This window comes from Eptatretus burgeri, chromosome 9, assembly GCF_056783735.1.
Source record: "Eptatretus burgeri isolate ZD-2024b chromosome 9, Ebu_testis_v1, whole genome shotgun sequence".
NCBI classification, from domain to species: domain Eukaryota; kingdom Metazoa; phylum Chordata; class Myxini; order Myxiniformes; family Myxinidae; genus Eptatretus; species Eptatretus burgeri.
The window spans coordinates 79,928,740-79,946,707 of NC_140969.1; the positions used below are offsets into that span (position 1 = coordinate 79,928,740).

The 17,968-nt window shown below is 40.7% G+C and overlaps 1 protein-coding gene across 4 annotated transcripts in view; it reads left to right on the top strand.

Annotated features, from left to right (window-relative positions):
• COL22A1 (collagen type XXII alpha 1 chain) overlaps window positions 1–17,968 on the top strand; it is a 287,830-nt gene that overhangs the window by 39,168 nt on the left and 230,694 nt on the right. For all 4 annotated transcript variants that reach the window (XM_085895736.1, XM_085895737.1, XM_085895738.1 and 1 more), the window contains one exon: window positions 17,389–17,955. In XM_085895736.1, the coding sequence (XP_085751862.1) occupies window positions 17,389–17,955 (567 nt within the window). The remainder of the gene's footprint in view (window positions 1–17,388; window positions 17,956–17,968) is intronic.

The window sequence follows — 17,968 nt, forward strand, 5'->3', positions numbered from 1 at the left end:
CGTCACTTTGGCATTGATGAATACAAATAAAAACTAGAAGGGCACTCGATAGCACACATACATCCGCCATGCAATGCCTGATCCACAAGAACATATCAAGCCTATAACATTTTTGATGTACCATGCAAGACAGTACTATATTAGTACAGCCATTTTAGCAGAAATATTTGGTCAACCTCCCACAAATTGCAACAAAAGCAAACTCAACATATTTTGATTCCTGGATATGTCCTCAGTGACAGAAAAAAAGTCCTTAGGGATCCTCCGGGGGGGGGGGGGAAAGTCCTGAAATCATGGAAATCCAATATGGCCACCACCCGGCTTTGGGGAAAATGAGAAAATTATAAAGATTGATATTTTAATTTGTAAATATATGTTTTTCTGCATTCTAATTGCTTCCATTTATGGTCAGTATATTGATATACAAGAATAATTATAAAAAAAGTGAAATGTATTGAGGGTAAAATAAAAAATTATAGCTTTTTTGTCCAAAAATGTTAATTTTTTGTCCCGAAAAAAATATATTTACCTGATACTGATTTTGGCTCCTGGACAAAAAAAAAAAGAAACGTTGAAGACACAAGATGAAATGAAGTCTATGGCAATACAATATAATTATGTAAATCATTGAAACGTTACAAAATTCACAATTCCACTCGGGGCAATCACATCTGCCTGACGAAGGTTTCAAAATGAAAATGAAAATTCGCATTAAACTCAGAAACTACATCCATTATAAACTTACTATACATGTTGAGAAAAATCAAGCGTATTAAAGTTAGAACTCGACAATGTCGTCATCATCCTCATCATTGTCACATGGAGTGTTTGTGCAGCCAGAGCCCCTGCAATTTCCACAAGCTGGAGTGCACTCAATGTTGTGCTTCTTGCATGTGCATCTCATGGTGCTCCATTCAGCCTGGCAGTTGCACCTAATGACACGTAACATCTTTTCACGCGCTGGAGCTATTGATGTCTGAAGTGGCACAAAACCCTCGTCACACTTCTGCCAACCTCAGTCTGTGGAAGAAGTATGCAAGTCTGACGTCTTGAAACGAATCAAAGACCACCTTCAGAAGCATGGCGAGTCTGCAAAGATATCTTCCAGAACTTCAGCGCTCTGGGTTCAGTATATGGACATGCTAGGCATTCTACGCAAATACATCCGGGCAGAGCACACTGGGAACTGGGCACTACATCTACAGGCCATCCAGGAAATGCTGTCTTACCTGGCAGCCTCGGGCCACAACCTGTATGTCAAATCTGCAAGGGTGTATCTGCAGCAGATCTCCAACCTTAAAACTCAACATCCCAATGTCCAACAACGTTTTGATGAGGGATTCCATGTGGTTCGACGAAGTGATCGCCTGTGGGCAGGTCTTTCATCTGACCTGATCATTGAACAAGTTCTGATGAGAAGTTTGAAGACCAGCAGGGGGCTCACATGAGGGCGAGGAATGACAGAGCAACAACGGCTGGTATGGCTACTATCAATGCCTGCCTGTGCAGAAATAAACCAGGCAATGCAGGAGCTCACACGTGTGAACTACAACACTGGAGAGCAGAAGGACATGACCAAGGCAAGACAATCTTGTGACTGGAAGGACACAATATCAGCTCTTCAGTATTTACAGGAACGGAATCCGTTCAGTAGTGATCCGCGTCTGAGGAACATTGCCACTGGAGTTCATGCACACCCCACCGTTAACGTCGATACAGCACATGCTGTAGGAGCCAAAATATTGAAATCTATGGAGCGGAAAACACCTGCCGAGTACACATTTAAGAGGAAAGACCAAGTTGTCACCCTCGGCATGAAGTCATCTGTTAAGATTAATGGAAAACAAGTCCAGGTTGTTTTATTAGACACAAACTCAGTTTGCCACTATTAAATTAGTTTTGTTATTTCCTAAAAAGTTCATGGAAATCCCTTGAAAGTGTTTTTGTTTTCATATTACAATGACTTTTTTTGTTTTCATGTCTCAATGAATAAATTTCCTTCTGGACTCTTACTTTTGCACCCATTTTATAATAAAGTCAGTACACGAGACATAAGAAGTAAATTTAACACTTTTTCTTTTTTGCTGGGAACGAAACAAAAGATGTCCACTGTAGGAAGTTAACAAATAAAAAAAAACTTTAGTTAAATAGCTTTTCTGAAAATACATTGCAATAGCGAAGCCCTGTGTCTTAATTATTTGATCACTTGTACTCCAACGTTTATAATTAAATGTGGGGCTTGACACAAGTTGAAAGAATACTATGATAACTTAAGACTTGCCTTCAAAGACTTAAAACCTCACTTGAGACTTGCCTTCAAAGACTTGAGATTTCACTTGAGACTTGCCTTCAAAGACTTGAGGCTTACTTGAGACTTGGCTCAAATGATTTATTGACGTCTCAGAGAGACACACACACACACACACACACACACACACACACACACACACACACACACACACACACACACACACACAACATGACCATAACAAAAGACCAATGGCCTTTGAAAATGTTTCGTTCTAAGGGCAGTCAGTGGAAATTCAACATTATTTGAAATTTTTCCAACTGGAGTTCCATCGTCCGTAATGATAAATCGACAGAAAGGAATGTGCCATTGCCCTTTTATTACTCAATATAAAATTAATGATCGAATCAAGGTGTAATAGTAATTTGTGACTCGTACATTATGTAATTGTAATGAAAGTCAGGATAATTCATCGAACTGTTCACATGATCGCACCTGTCTGATATTTAATTTAATTTACAGTACCATAAGATCTGACCAAAATTGCCTCCGGATTCAGGGAAATCAAGTGACACTGCTTCGTGTAGCACACAGTTCTTCGAGAGGACATCTTTCGGGATGTCCAAACCTTCATGTAGATGCAAAACATTCCACGCTATCGTTTACAATGAAAGGCATTTTGGCTAGCCCCACAGCCAAATGGTTGTTTCATTGATATATTCATCTTTCCTGCACTGAAACTCATTTAGTGAACCTTTGAGGCTGATATATGTTTATCTATGTGATGTGTATAAAATCCCTTGGAATGTTGAACAAATATTGACTTCATGTCAGAGCAAGGTTGTAAGGTGAACTACCTCTGTGAACTAATTCTGTGCCATCCAAGTCGATATTTGAATTTGTTATTTTTTACTAATACCTTTGGCCGATCAGAATAGTTTTTAAAACTTTGAATCAGAATAATGTTAAAAAGAAATTGTCTTATTATTAGAGAAGACTTGGTCAATAGAAACGCTTCAGAGTGGAGTGAATAGGATGTTTCCCTGGGACAAGCAGGTGTTGCTAATAAACCTGTAAATCTGTAAATTGTTAGTTGTTATTTACATTCTGAATGTGATTACTTGATGCTTTTATCAGGTGGTTTGTGTTTTGTACTTTCTTGCTCAGGTGGGATACGTTTTGTGACTCGTACAGGTAAACAGAATGAAAGCCTCGTGATTTATAAGAATGACAACAGATTGCAAATATAAAACAATAGCATTGTTTGGTGCATATTCCTCACATGCTATTCTCACAACGTTTTGGCCATCCCTCATTGATAGACGTACTAATGAATCAAGAAGACCCAATAAAGGGGCATCAGGATATATGTTTGAATTTTCCTGTAGCATTGACAACTCTTGTAAATAAGGTAGGAAACAAATAAATCGAATGTTTTCGTGTACACTCATAGCTCTCTTACAAGCCTCGACAGTGTAGACAAAAAAAGAGAAGAAAAAAAACGAACCTTTTAGAGCTTTCAAGCCACACGATGTCTGACAGAATTTTACAGAAGGAGCATACTTACGTTTGAGCTGTCAAGTCTCGGTTTGATTCCTGGCAATTTGATTCCTGGCATTAATATAAAAGGTCGAATTGGTGTTCACAGGCAGGGAGTTGCATTACAAAGAGAACCGTCCCTTGGAAGGACGTTAAGCTGGTGGTCGTTAAAGATTCCACAGTGTCCTTCGAGAAGAGGAGGTGAGGTATCGCAGCACCCTGAACAAATTACTACTTCCTGCCCTGACTACCACTGTGAAGGCAAAGGCAAACCCCCTAGCATAACCCTTGCCTGGGAACTGCTTCACTCAGGGACCCTCTATCTAAAGGGCTTTAAAAATATATACAAGTCAGTTTGATTGTTGAAGCCTGACTGATGGGAGAGGTCAAAGGTAGACGACTTTTAAGTTGTCTCATCTGGCTTTGATTCCTGACAGAATAGGATCTGACGAGAAACACTATTCCTTGTACTTGGCAAGTAGGTTGTTGCATCAAAGAGAATGTCAATTTTGTGGAGGGAATCTTGTCAGTTGTCCCATATGCTAGCACTCACTTTGGGGATGGAAAATAACCTGCAATGAATTTTATAAAAGAGTTTGCATTTGTATTCGAGTATCTGAACCAAGTTCAAAATTCCTTTCTCATGAAAGAGGGTACTGCATCAGTGGCATCGTCCGACAGGATGGTGCAAAGGTAGCACACGTACCTTTTAGCTATCAAGTCTGAGATTCTTTATCCATGATACTATAAACTGTCGAATTGGTGCTTCACAGGCAGAGCATTGTTACTAAGTAGACTGTCTCTTGGAATGGATGGAGAGCTGGATGGTCCATCTGCGAGCATTACTTGGCAGACGTTAAAGATGCCACAGTGTCTTTCATTAAGAGTAGATGAGCTATCACCAGTACCCTGACCAAATTGCAAATCCCTGTCCAATCCAGCTCCAGTCTAACGTCAAGCCAAAGCAAATATTTCATGAAAGATTAAAGCCAAAATCCCCCCTGTCTGACCAACAATAAACAGCACATCCATCGCATATTTGGAAATAATTTGGCCACGATTGGGGGAGTGGTAAAAGCTGTTAGGGTTAGGGTTAGGGTTGTGGTATGTATTACTTTTTCAGAAAGCATTTTTTTTTTAATAAGAAATCTCCTGTTAGTTTGGGAAACTGGAAGCCTTTAATATTTTCTAAACTCTCAAGGTTTGTGAAATTAATGCCACTGTGCATTCTGATACATATACTCTACCGGTCTAAAGTTTTAGAACGCCCCCATTTTTCCAGTTTTTACTGAAATTTCAGCAGGTTAATGTTTCAATGTACTCTCACATTAAAGCAGAGAACAAATAAACAACTTCAGGTAAAAAAAGAAATCATGGAATCGTTTTGTTGAACAAAATTTCACCTAAATTTTTGACTCATCAAAGTAGCCACCTTATGCAGATATAACAGCCGAACATACTCTTGGCATTCTTTCTGCAATGGAAATCAAATATCGTTCGGAAAGTTCTTCCCAACTCTGTTGCAGAATTTCCCACAAATGTGTTGCACTTGTAGGTTGCTTTGCTTTCACCCTTTTGTCCAGTTCATCCCAAAACAGCTCGATGGGGTTTAAGTCTGGAGACTGTGCTGGCCACTCCATGATTTGAAGCCCACCCTCTTGTTCTTTTCTTCTAAGGTAGTTCTGACATAGCCTGGAAGTATGTTTTGGGTCGTTATCTTGCTATAGGATGAACCCCTCACCAGCTAAGTGTAGACCAGAGGGTATTGCATGGTGCTGCAAAATGCTGTGGTAGCCCTTTTGGTTCAGGGTGCCAGTCACTCTGTTCAAGTCACTGACTCTGGATCCAGCAAAAGAGCCCCAGATCATCACGCTTGCTCCTCCATGTTTGACAGTTAATGTCACACTGAGGAACCATCCTTTCATCTATTCGACAGCATACAATTACCGTGTGATGAACCGAAGATTTCAAATTTTGATTCATCGGTCCATAAGACCTTCTTATATTTTTCAGTAGTCCACTGGCAGTGATTCATGGTCCAGGCAAGCCTCTTTTTCTTATTTTGCCATCTTGGCAATGGCTTTCTTACTGCCACTCGACCTGTCAAACCTGCAGCTCGAAGTCTTCTCTTCACAGTTGAAACTGAGACTTTCTCACTTCAACCAGTGTTAAGCTGTGCTTGAAGCTGCTGTCCTGTGAGCCACCTATCACACAAGCTGTTGACTCTCAGAAACTTTTCTTCTGATTGTGTTGTGGCTTTGGGTCTGCCAGACTTCTAGTCAGTTTCCTCCAGTTTCCCAGTGCCTTTTTGGTGGTGTAGGAAACTGTACTCACTGACACCTTGGCTTCTTTGCAATTTCTCCAAAGGAAAGACCTACACTTTTAAAGGTTATAATGGTCTGTCTTCCTTTGTTAATTGTCTTTTTCTCGCCATCATGATAGCAATATACTACTTCCTGCAGTGCAATATTGTCCAAATAATGCTTCAGAGGGTGGAGCAGCCTGGTGTTGGCTTCGTGGTTAGGGTGGCGGCTTGGGTAACTCGGGTCCTGAGTTCAAGCCCCGTTGGGCTGCTGAATTAATACACCAGGAGGTTGACTCAGCCTGTCATCCTTCCGAGGTCGGCAAAATGAGTACCAGTGCACTGGTAAGGAGGACACTGCACTGGTAAGGAGGACACTGCATCAGCGGCATAGCCGCGTCCCAACCAATGATGCAACCAGCAGCCATCGGCTGCACTCGATAGAGAGAGAGAGGGTGGGGCAACACAGTCTGTTCCACCACTGCTTTTATACAGACAGAGGGTTTGTAACTAATCAACCAAAGTTGGGACACCTGTAGGAATTGTCTGCATCAAATTTCAATGGTTAATTTACTTCCATTGCTGCAGAACAGCTGCAGTTGCCAACCCATTACTTGTTCCTTGAAAAGGGCCTTTTTTAACAACTCTGAAATTTACATTATTTTTCAGTTTTTGGTAACCTAAACTTTGTGTTTTTTTAACCACTGGCAGTTTACCGCTTAGCATTGTATCATTTCAGGTTATTCACTGGATTTGAACTGCTTAAATTTCAGTGAAAACTGAAAATGGGGGTGTTCTAAAACTTACGACCGGTAGAATATATATATATATATATATATATATATATATATATATATATATATATATATATATATATATATATATATATATATTTACTCCTGCCATGGTCTTCCAGCTGAAAAAGCTGTATAAGGCAACCATAAAAGGCTACCCATGGCAAGCCCTTTGCTATTTCAAACCCTTTCCAGAGTTCCTCCACAGCTGCAAAGACCTTTTATAGACCAGATGTGAAGCCTTGAGTAGCCTTTCATGGTTGCTTTATGCAGCTTCTTTTTGCTGGAAGAGCATGGGAGGAGTGGATTTATTAATATAATCCGAGCCACCTGGGTTTACTTGATTAGATGAGAGCTAATTGGTTATTCCCTCCATTCACAGGTGTGAGATGTTGGTGGGTCTTCATTTTTCATTTCTGTATATCTATGTATATATATATATATATATATATATATATATATATATATATATATATATATATATATATATATATATATATATATTCCATGGAATCAACAAACTACAGTCCCGACAGAAAGTCTACACCCCTTTCAAAATTTTCACCTTTTGTTGCCTTAAAGCCTGGAATTAAATTGCATTAAATCAGACTTTTTCCACCTTTATTTACACATCGTAACCCACAACTTTCAAATGAAAACAAATTCTACAAATTTCAGAAAATTAATTAATAATACAACACTATAATATCTTGGTTGGATAAGTGTCCACCACATTAAAGTAGCAATTGTAAATTCGCTCAGGTGTGATCAATCACCTTCAAAATCACACTCCAGGTTAAATGGCCTCCACCTGTGTAAAATTGGAATGATTATTGTTGTTTCATAATAAAATCAGCTGTTCCTGGTGGTTTCCTCCACTGGGAAGTACATTTCACAACAAAGACTCAATCATGAGGCCCAAGTAGCTTTCAAAAGACCTCCTGGATAAAGTTGTGGCAAGGCACAGATCAGGGGATGGGTATAAAAATATTTCAAATGCCTTGACTATCCCTTGGAGCACAGTCAAGACAATCATTAGGAAGTGGAAGGCGTATGGTACCACCAAGACCATGCCTAGATCAGCAAAGTCCCTCCCAACTTAATGACCAAGCAAAGAGGAGACTGATCAGAGAGGCCACCAAGAGGCCAAGAGCAACTTTGAAAGAGCTTCAGGCCTTTATGGAAAAGACTGGTCACTGTGTGCATGTGACAAATATATCCCAAGCACTCCCCAATTCTGGCCTGTACAATAGAGTGGCAAGAAGGAAGCCATTACTCAAAAAAGCCCACCATGAGTTCCCTGTGTGGAATGCAAAAAACTACTCTGGAGATTCAGAAGCCATTTGGCAAAACGTTTTCTGTTTGACGAAACAAAGATGGAACTTCTTGGCCCAAATGCAAAACGTTAAGGCCCTGTCACACCTTGACGTTTTAGCCAGCATATGCCGACGTATGAAAAATTCGGCGAAAACGCTGGCACACGTCGAATACGTTATGGGTAAGTTTTGTATACGTTAAGAGCACAGTGAAGCACACTGGCATACGTTGTAGTACGCCGAGCTCGTCGACAAATTTTAAGCATGCTTAAATTTTTTCGACGTATGCCAGCGTATGACGCAAACGTTCCGCATACACTGGCCATAAGTTGTAGGCACGTTATGCGATCGTTGACACACGTCGACACACGTTACTTGTAAGTTACTTATAAGTCGAAACACGTCGAGGTAATGTTTAGCGTACCCGAAACTTATTTCTAACCTATGAGTAACGTGCTTTGAACCGATGTGTAACGTATCTCCAACACGTATTGACGTATGTAGACATATTTGACGTCTTCCGGATGACCACATAACTTACAGAACGTGTTTCTAACTTACAGCTACCATATAATGGCATATTGGCAGCGTTTAGGGGAATTGGTATATAAAAATGGGCTTCACAGGAGGAACCCATCAGTGTTCCAGACTCCATGGTTTTTTTTTTTTTTCGTCACCATGACGGTGATGTTGCCACTTCGATTTCTAGTGCGGTTACAATTTAAATTGTTGAACGGCAGCCTTTTTATAGGCTACGCCACGTGATCGTCGGCAATACTCTGCTGCGCTATGCATAAGTTAGTGTTAGACTATCGTTGGGCATAGGTTGTGAACGCCGACAACATGCTAAGCATTCATTGGTATAAGTTATAGAAACGTTCTGTGTACGTTACTAATACATTATGCATACGTCCAACTCGTTATGAAAACGCCCAAAACTGAAAAAAAAACATCAATAGTTCAGCGTACGCCAGCGTTTTACATACATTTTGATACGTTGCCATACGCTGGCTAAAACGTCAAGGTGTGACAGGGCCCTTACATTTGGTGTACACCTAACACAGCACATCACCAAAGGATCATCATCCCTACTGTGAAGCATGGTGGTGGCAGCATCCTGTTCTGGAGATGTATTTCATCAGCAGGGAGTGGAGCACTTGTCAGGATAGAAGGGAAAATAGATGGATCAAACTACACAAAAATCCTGCAGGAAAACCTGCTGCCCCCTGCAAGAAAGATGAAATTGGGGCAGAAGTTCACCTTTCAGCATGACAATGACCCAAAACACACAGCCAAAGCTACGCTGGAGTGGCTAAGCAACAAAAAGATAAATGTCCTTGAGTTACCCAGTCAGAGCCCCGACCAAAATACAATCGAAAATATATGGCATGACTTGAACATTGATGTCCATCAATGCTCCCCATGCAATTTGACTGAGCTTGAACAGTTTTGTAGGGAAGAATGGGCAAATATTGCCCAACCAAGGTGTGCAATGTTGGGAGAGACCTATCACAACAGACTCACAGCTGTCATTGCTGTCAATGGTGCTTCCACCAAGTATTAACTCAGGGGGGTGGACACTCATCCAACCAAGATATTCTAGTTTTGTATTTTTAATTAATTTTCTGAAATTTGTCGAATTTGTTTTTCACTTGGAAGTTGTGGGTTACGATGTGTAAATAACGGTGGAAAAAGTCTCATTTAATTCAATTTAATTCCAGGCAATTAGGCAAAAAAAGGTGGAAATTTTGAAAGGGGGTGTAGACTTTCTCGAGGGACTGTATGCTTGAAGTGCGTCTATGTCTGTCTCTGTCTGATTATATGAACAAGCACTGTAAATGTTATTGGTCAAGGGAAAGCATGAAGTTGAGGAAATGAAAACGATAAGCAGTTGGAATGGCTGTCTTTAGCCTTGGAAGCACATTTTTTTCATTACTACTAACGGTTCGGCTTTTTGTGCATGTGTGCACATGACATTCCACCTTCTGAACGTAGCTTTGGCATTTTCTATTCAGTGGACCCAACACTGAAACTCTCCTGATAATTATTGCCTTTGTCTCTTGCAAATAAAGCCTGATTTTTGACGGAACACCACGTACAATTTTCATCCATTATCATGGCCCCCAGAGGAGGATTGCGATTTTCAAATGAACAGGCAAACTTATTTTCCCATTTGCTGATGTGGATGAGACCATGCTTGTAATTAATTAAAAAGTTACAATATTGTTTTAAGAACCGAACATAATGAGGAAAGTGTTGTGCTTTGCAGGGCTGGCAATGTTGATACTCGAATGAAAGCAATGCTCGCACACAATTGGGATGGAAATTAAAGCAAGAACACAATTTACTGGATGGTTTTTCAATATTCAATTTCCTTTGTGGTTGTTTTTCTGGTGGTATTCAGAAACCAGTCCAATACAAGATTTACAGCTAATGCTGGATATGTTATCTCTTTCATAATGGAATTTCATACCCAAATATTTTGAGCAAATCAATTGAGAGCTAAAGGGTCACCACACTGGTGTAGTTGTAAGGATTATGGGGTTTGCATTCTGCAGCTTGTGAGCTGAAATCCTGCTAAAAGTTACTGTATTAAGGATTTTGATTCTAAGCTTCAGAAATCTCAGCTGGTCCCAAGTGGAAGGAAATATTGCAATTGGTTTATTGGCGGGAGGAGGGGGGGCGGGGGTTGTGGATGGGGGTGGAGGGGGGTGGAGGCGGAAAACAAAGAAGAGAATAGCTGGCTCATAAATGGCTTTCAGTGTAAAGTTACTCTGCCTTCCCTGCCTACCGTGTTTCTATCCAGTGCCACTCCACACTTTGTAGTTGACTTAGAAATGCTCCCAGGGCAACTTCGGATGGCCACTAAAAGGCTGCCAATAAAACTTGCAGCACAGCCAGCATTTACTATCCAAATGACAAAGATTGTCCACTTAAAAGTAAAACGACAAAAATATCGTTTAATTTAGAATTCCCATGTAACAATCATGTTTCTGGGATCCTGAATGATGGTGCAACTCTCACGCATAATGTTGTTTCAAAGCACATGCAACGCAAAACTACTTCTCCCCCACATCCCTTTTCCTGCCAGTATAGTGATGTCCTTGTAATTCATGTCATGTACACCAAACTCGCTATAATCAACAGCACTTTTATTGACCAGTATTATCAGAATGACAAATTAGCACTTTAGTTAAATGAACGACAAGTCCGCCCAGAAGGTGCAGAGGTAGTCCACGTACCTGTGAGCTGTCTCACCTTGGTTAAACTCCTGAAGCAATTATATAACACTTGGGATTGTGCTTCCTTGGCAGGGAATTGCATCACAAAGTACTCCACCTCTTGGTTGGATGTTAAGCTTGGCGTACCATTGGCAAGTATGGGCTGATCTAGTAGATGTTCAAGATGGGTTTTGAAATAAGTAAGTGAATTATCGCCGACACCCTGAAAAAATTGCAAATTCCTGCCCAAATCAGCTCCAGCCAAATGTTCGGCCTGGCCATGGCTACTGCTGCTTCATGAAGGACTTCTGCCAAAACGTTCCCTGGCCAACCACACAAGAAGGTGGGAATACTTGGTACAGCAATAGTGGTAGTTGTCGTAGTTGTAGTAGATAATGATGACAAATACTTAAAGACTATTGAAATGAAAGCTCATCTATTGTGAGAAACATGAACGATATCCATCCTTCTCGGCGATTAAAAATGTATTAATTTTGCTCTGTCAAATCTGTGTGAAGAAATGAGCAATTACTAGTGGCCACGTCAGGAAGCAAGTGCAAAATTATGGTATTTCACAATATTAAGCCAACAAGGACAGCTTATATCCTGGTGTAAAACTCTTCTTCATTCAAAATGACACCAAGCAATGGCAACTTGGGTTTATGTATGATTCTTCTTCTGATTGTGGTGTGGCTTTGGGTGGCTTTGACACTAAGACAACACATGATGGTGTACATATGCACATCATTTTGTTCCGCAATGCGATCAACGATGGCCAACTGGCAGCCATTTTAGTTGTAAAATAAAAGATCTTGAACACGTCCTCAACCATTTCTCAGACATATATTTAAAGATCTTGTTCGAACTTGTCAAACAGATAATAAATGACGGCTTACATCTGCACATACTTTTTTAACGAGATCAGATCCAAGATGACCGACTGGTGGCCATTCTGTTACTTAAATGTGTCCTCAACCATTTCTCAGACATGTATGGTCCAATTTTGGTCAATCTTGGTACAAGCACAGTTCATGATTGCATACACATGCACCTCCCTTTATTTTGTGATCTGATCAAAGATGGTCGACTCGTAGACTGGCGGCTATTTTAGTTGTTAAAAAACCCGATGTTGAACACGTCCTCAACCATTTCTTGGACATGCATTTACCGATGTTGTTCAAACTTGCCAAACTGATAAAGAATGATGGCTTAGATATGAAGGTCATTTTTTTTTCGAGATCACATCCAAGATGGCGACTGGTGGCTATTTTATTACTTAAACGTGTCCCCAACCATTTCTCAGACATACATAGTCAGATTTTGTTCAAGCTTGGCAAAAACACAGGACACGATGGCATACACTGGCTTTACCTAACTTTATTTTGCAATCTGGTTAAAGATTGCCGACTGGTAGACTGGCAGCTATTTTAGTTGGAAATATATATATGGGTTAGCCTTTTAAATCTGTTCAGCAAAATTACTAAAACAATGGGGGCTATGACATTTTATGCCTTTTTTCCTTGTTACCCTCACCAGAGGAGAGGGTATTGCATTTGTGTCCTTGTTTGTTTGTCTGTTTCTTTGTCCACACAGAAATGAAATTTTTGAGGGTCATCTATGGATAAAATGGTCCGCAGACTTCATTGGTCACATTCATGACTTCATTGATCACAGGCAGCCATATTGTTTCAAAAAAATACCTTCAAAAATCTACTCGGAAGTGGCTGAACAAATTGAGCGAAAGTTTACACGTATGACCACCTGTCCATGAGGAACAAAAGGTTCACACATGTGATATCATAGGTCACATGGTTTGGCAGCCATATTGGATTTACTCTAAAACCTATATAATACACCACTCAAAAGAAGTCCTGGCAAGGGTCTGCAATCTCTGATTGCTCTTTTTCTTGTTTTTAATTATTCCTCTTTTTGTTGTTCTATTTTTGAACACTAGTTCAAATTTGAGGAAAAAAAGAAGCATGTCTGAAGGGTTAGACTTTTGAAGAGAAGCTAGCAAAGGTGGACAAGGTAAAAGCTGGTGAAGCTGTCCATTCAGTTGCCCAGGCTCATGAAGCAGGCCCAGCCAGTATATCTCAGCAAAAGAAGTTGGAATGTATAATGCATCAAGATCAACATTGAATGATGGTGCCGTGGAAGTGACTATGGCAAATAATAAATGAGCATATGGAGGAAACTGCCAATGTGATTAAAATGAGTACTCAAAGATAATGTCCTCATTTGATGGCCATTGTTACAGGACAAAGACCTGGAGATTACTAGAAGATTGCTGCTTCTTCCAGCAGAGATAATGCTGAACCCATTTACAGAGATGCTTATATTTTGAGCTGTTCCTTTTCCAAAGTCCCTTCTGGAGAAAGTTCGCAATTTGAGTTCAAGTTGGAAAAATGATGAATAAACCCATTTTTATGTACGCTTATCTTCAGCCACGTTTTCCTGGTAGATTCCATATGTTTGGAAAGGTGATCTGGATGATGTCATGGTAATATGTGTTGCTGGTGTTGTGTGGTGCTCATAAAGTGTACTCTGCATCTTAAAGTGTACTAAGGCCTAAGTCACATTTGCTCTACAGCAAGGATACGGCGGCCGTACGCCCTCTGAATTGACGGAAACGTGCGGCGGCCGCAGAGTTTCTGAGGTGGCCTCAGGGTGTCCCTACGCCGTATGGTGATATTTTACAGGCCATAAGGTCGCCGTGGAATTATTATGTGGAGTTATAACTTTTTTCATTTCTACGTTCGCCGTAGCAATTCGACAAGCCGAAACAAAAGAACTGGAAAAAAAAAATTTAACCCATTCGTTACCATCCGTCTGGCCGCACGTTCGCCTTAGTTCATCTGGCCCCTGCGGTCGCCTTGCGGGCACCTTGCGTCTGCCTTGAAAATTCTATGGCCGCCGCAGGAACGCCCTAAGGTCACCGTGCGACATCAAATCAAAGACCGTACGGCAACCCCACGTTTTTGGTCTCCACAATTTATAAATACGCCGTGCAGCTCCCCGAAAAATAAAAACATATGTGACTGCTACATTGTGTGACGGTGGAAGTATGGCGGCCACCGTATAATTGCTAGTGGCCATAAATTTTGGGGACCTCACGGCCGCCGTGGCAAATGTGACTTCGGCGTAAATACACCGTGCGGCTCCCCGAAAAATAAAAACATATGTGACTGCTACATTGTGTGACCGTGGAAATACTGCGGCCGCCGTATAATTGCTAGTGGCCGTAGATTTTGGAGACCCCACGGCCGCCGTGGCAAATGTGACCTCGGCCTAAATGCTAGGGATCACACAAATCAGCATGACCAGCTCTCATGAAAAAGAGACACTCAGGCAGAGATCAAGGGATTGCCGTGGGCCCCTTGTGTGGTGAAGAGGCAACGCCCCTTTTGGGGTCAGGGGGTGCTGCCCCTGAAGCTATGAGCTTTAAATATTTAAATAAACTATTTCAATATGCCTGACATAGCTTATAGAGCATGTCAAAGTCAAACTGTTTATGCACATGCCGCAACATCATTGTAATTGGCATTATCGCTGAAATAAGCCAAAATGCTGAGAATGCAGAACAAATGGCATCCTGAGAAGGTGTGAACTGGGACGCGAGGCACTTTAGGCGCAGCTTTGGACACATATAAAATAGGATGATCCTGTAAAATATGGGATGGCTGGTCACAGTGTCCCAATCTTGTGAGGAGGGGAAGTTGAGTGTTGGAGAAGTACTCGAGGAATACTTTGTGCTCGTGGACTTGATTTGGCTCATGGTGCGGTGGAGTGAATCAGTGGTTCATGCTGCTGAGGCTCTCTGCGCTCACTAACTTGATTTGGCTCATGGTGCGGTGGAGTGAGTTGACAGTTCGTACTGCTGAGGCTCTTTGTGCTCATGGGCTTGATTCAGTCCATGGTGCGGTGGAGTGAATCGGCGGTTCGTGCTGCTGGGACGCTTTGTGCTCACAACAGCTTTAATTGAATATTTAATTTGCATTTAATATATGAAATAATATTAATATTAAAAATAAATCTCAAATATTTAAAAACAGTATTTCATTTGCATTTTATCTGTTAACGAAATAAATTGTGTTTCATTGCAGATTAAGATGTTTAAAGCACTTAGATTAGTAATCTAATTTTTATTCTGTAACACACCTTGAGCATCATTATTTGACGGATACAGGCACACTCTAAATGTTCATATTATTATTATTATTATTATTATTATTATTACTATTATTACTAGTATAATGGATTATCGTAATCTATCATTCAATATAATGTATTGCATTTTTAACCAGACCATCATTAATCTTTAAATCGAATGCCCCTTGCTTTACTTGTGGCATCATTATGATTCTCTGCATCTGAAAGTGTACAGTGTTAACAATAATGCCAGAGTAGAAAACATTTCATTTTATCTGCAAGCAAGAAATGCCTTTCAAAAGGAATATCACAGTAGTCATGAGTGTTTTTAATTTAAGGGTCAACTACCAAGATAGATAGCTGTGTAAAGCAGCTGATAATATTCAGTTTATATCCAGACTTGCTGGGGTATCTGGCATTGCCCTTTGCTGTTCTAATCCTGTTGGCATTTTGAAGAAATGAAAATTTTAATTATAGACATTTTTACAGAGGCCAAAAACACTTCCACACACCCACTAAGGAATGGTGTTGCGGATCCTTTAATATTACCTCTCACATAGCTACAAAGGCTTTGGTGCTATAGAGCGATTTTGAAGGTTGTAAATTTTATCAAAAATTGTTTCAATTTTTTTTTTTTTTTTTTTTTTTTTTTGCCTAAAACACTCCCTGGCACTCACTGATGAACCTCTGAAAGTTTGACTAATATCAGTTAGACCATCTCTGAGGAAAATGGCGACACCAACAGATAGACAGACAAACATCTCTCTTATAGTATAGACTAGCAGGGATACTTGGCGTTGCCCGATGCTGTTTTCATCTTGTTGGCATTTTGAAGAAATCAAATTGGGTTTTTTTCTATTTTTTTGGGGAGGTCCAAAAACACTTCCCTACACCCACTAAGGAATGGGGTTGGGGATCATTTACCATTACCTCTCAAGTCGCTCCAAAGGCTTTGGCGTTATAGAGAAATTTGTTAGGTTGTTGTAAATTTTATCAAAAATAGTTTTTAAAATTCCAATATTTTTATTTTTAACTTTATTTTTTGCCTAAAACACTCCCCGGCACTCACTGATGAACCTCTGAAAGTTTGACGAATATCCGTTTGGCCACAGACAGACAAAATAGCAACACAGACAGACAAATATCTCCCTTGCAGTATAGATTAACTGTCCAGTCACTAGTCAGCCTTTTCTCAGAACAACATAATTCTACAATTTGTGTCCTTGAAAAATGAGATTAAGTTTCTGGATGGTTTTGAGTTAATGGTTACCTTCATGGGATGAGGCTGTTGTGTGCTCATCCATTCATTCATTTGTGTGCAGTACCGAGTTGTTAACTGCAGATAAATTATAGGCATGAAACTTCTCCATGGATGCAGTGTCCCCTGCACATGAGGGCAGTAAATTGGAATGTGACTCGTGTGCCGGTGGCAATCACCTACTCTTTGTGAAAGACTCCATTGGATCATTAATATCCACTGACAACCAATGCTGGCAATCCGGTCCCAAGTTTAACACCCCCATCCTATAGATGAACACTCATTCATGCAACGCCCCACCTACGAAACACCAAGGTGATAGTTTACAGTCAGGCCAAGGATTGTACGAATACTAGACACCTTAAATTTGAGTGCACTCCCTCTGAGCTATCCTGCCAATCCTGTGTGCTGATTAAATAAGGAATATTTTCTTTAGGATGATTTGTAAAATGAACATACATGACATTTGTTTGACATAACTTGGTAAAACTAAATCTGTGCAAATTTAATTATTGATGTGGAATAAAACTGTACTTTGCTCACTTTCTGTTGTTTCCACAGGTTGCCGAAGTCAACATTATGACCTGGTCTTCCTGTTGGATGCCTCATCAAGTGTAGGAAACAATAACTTTCAACTGGTGCGTCAATGGGTGTCGGACTTGGTAGGGTCATTCGACATCGCTCCTGGAAAAACACGGGTCGGTGTTGTGCGTTACAGCGATGACCCGATCTCTGAATTTGATTTGGACACTTACAGCAGTGCTGTGGCTACGCAGCGTGCAGCTCAAAACATTCGTTACAGTGGAGGAAACACCCAGACAGGCAACGCCATTGCATATGTTGTTCAAAATGTGTTTTCGGAAGCAGCGGGTGCGAGACCTCTACGCCCTGGAATCAGCCGAGTACTGATATTGCTGACTGACGGACGAAGCCAAGATCCGGTGCTTGGCCCAGCTTTACAGGCTCACAAGGCTGGGATTCGGATATTTGCTATCGGGGTTGGTGAAGCTGTGCGGGAGGAGTTGGGCGAGGTGGCCTCAGAGCCGGACACAGCACACGTTTTCCATGTGTCCGACTATGAGGCAATTGATCGGATCCGAGACCAGCTTCGCCAACGCATCTGCCAAAGTAAGGCACATCT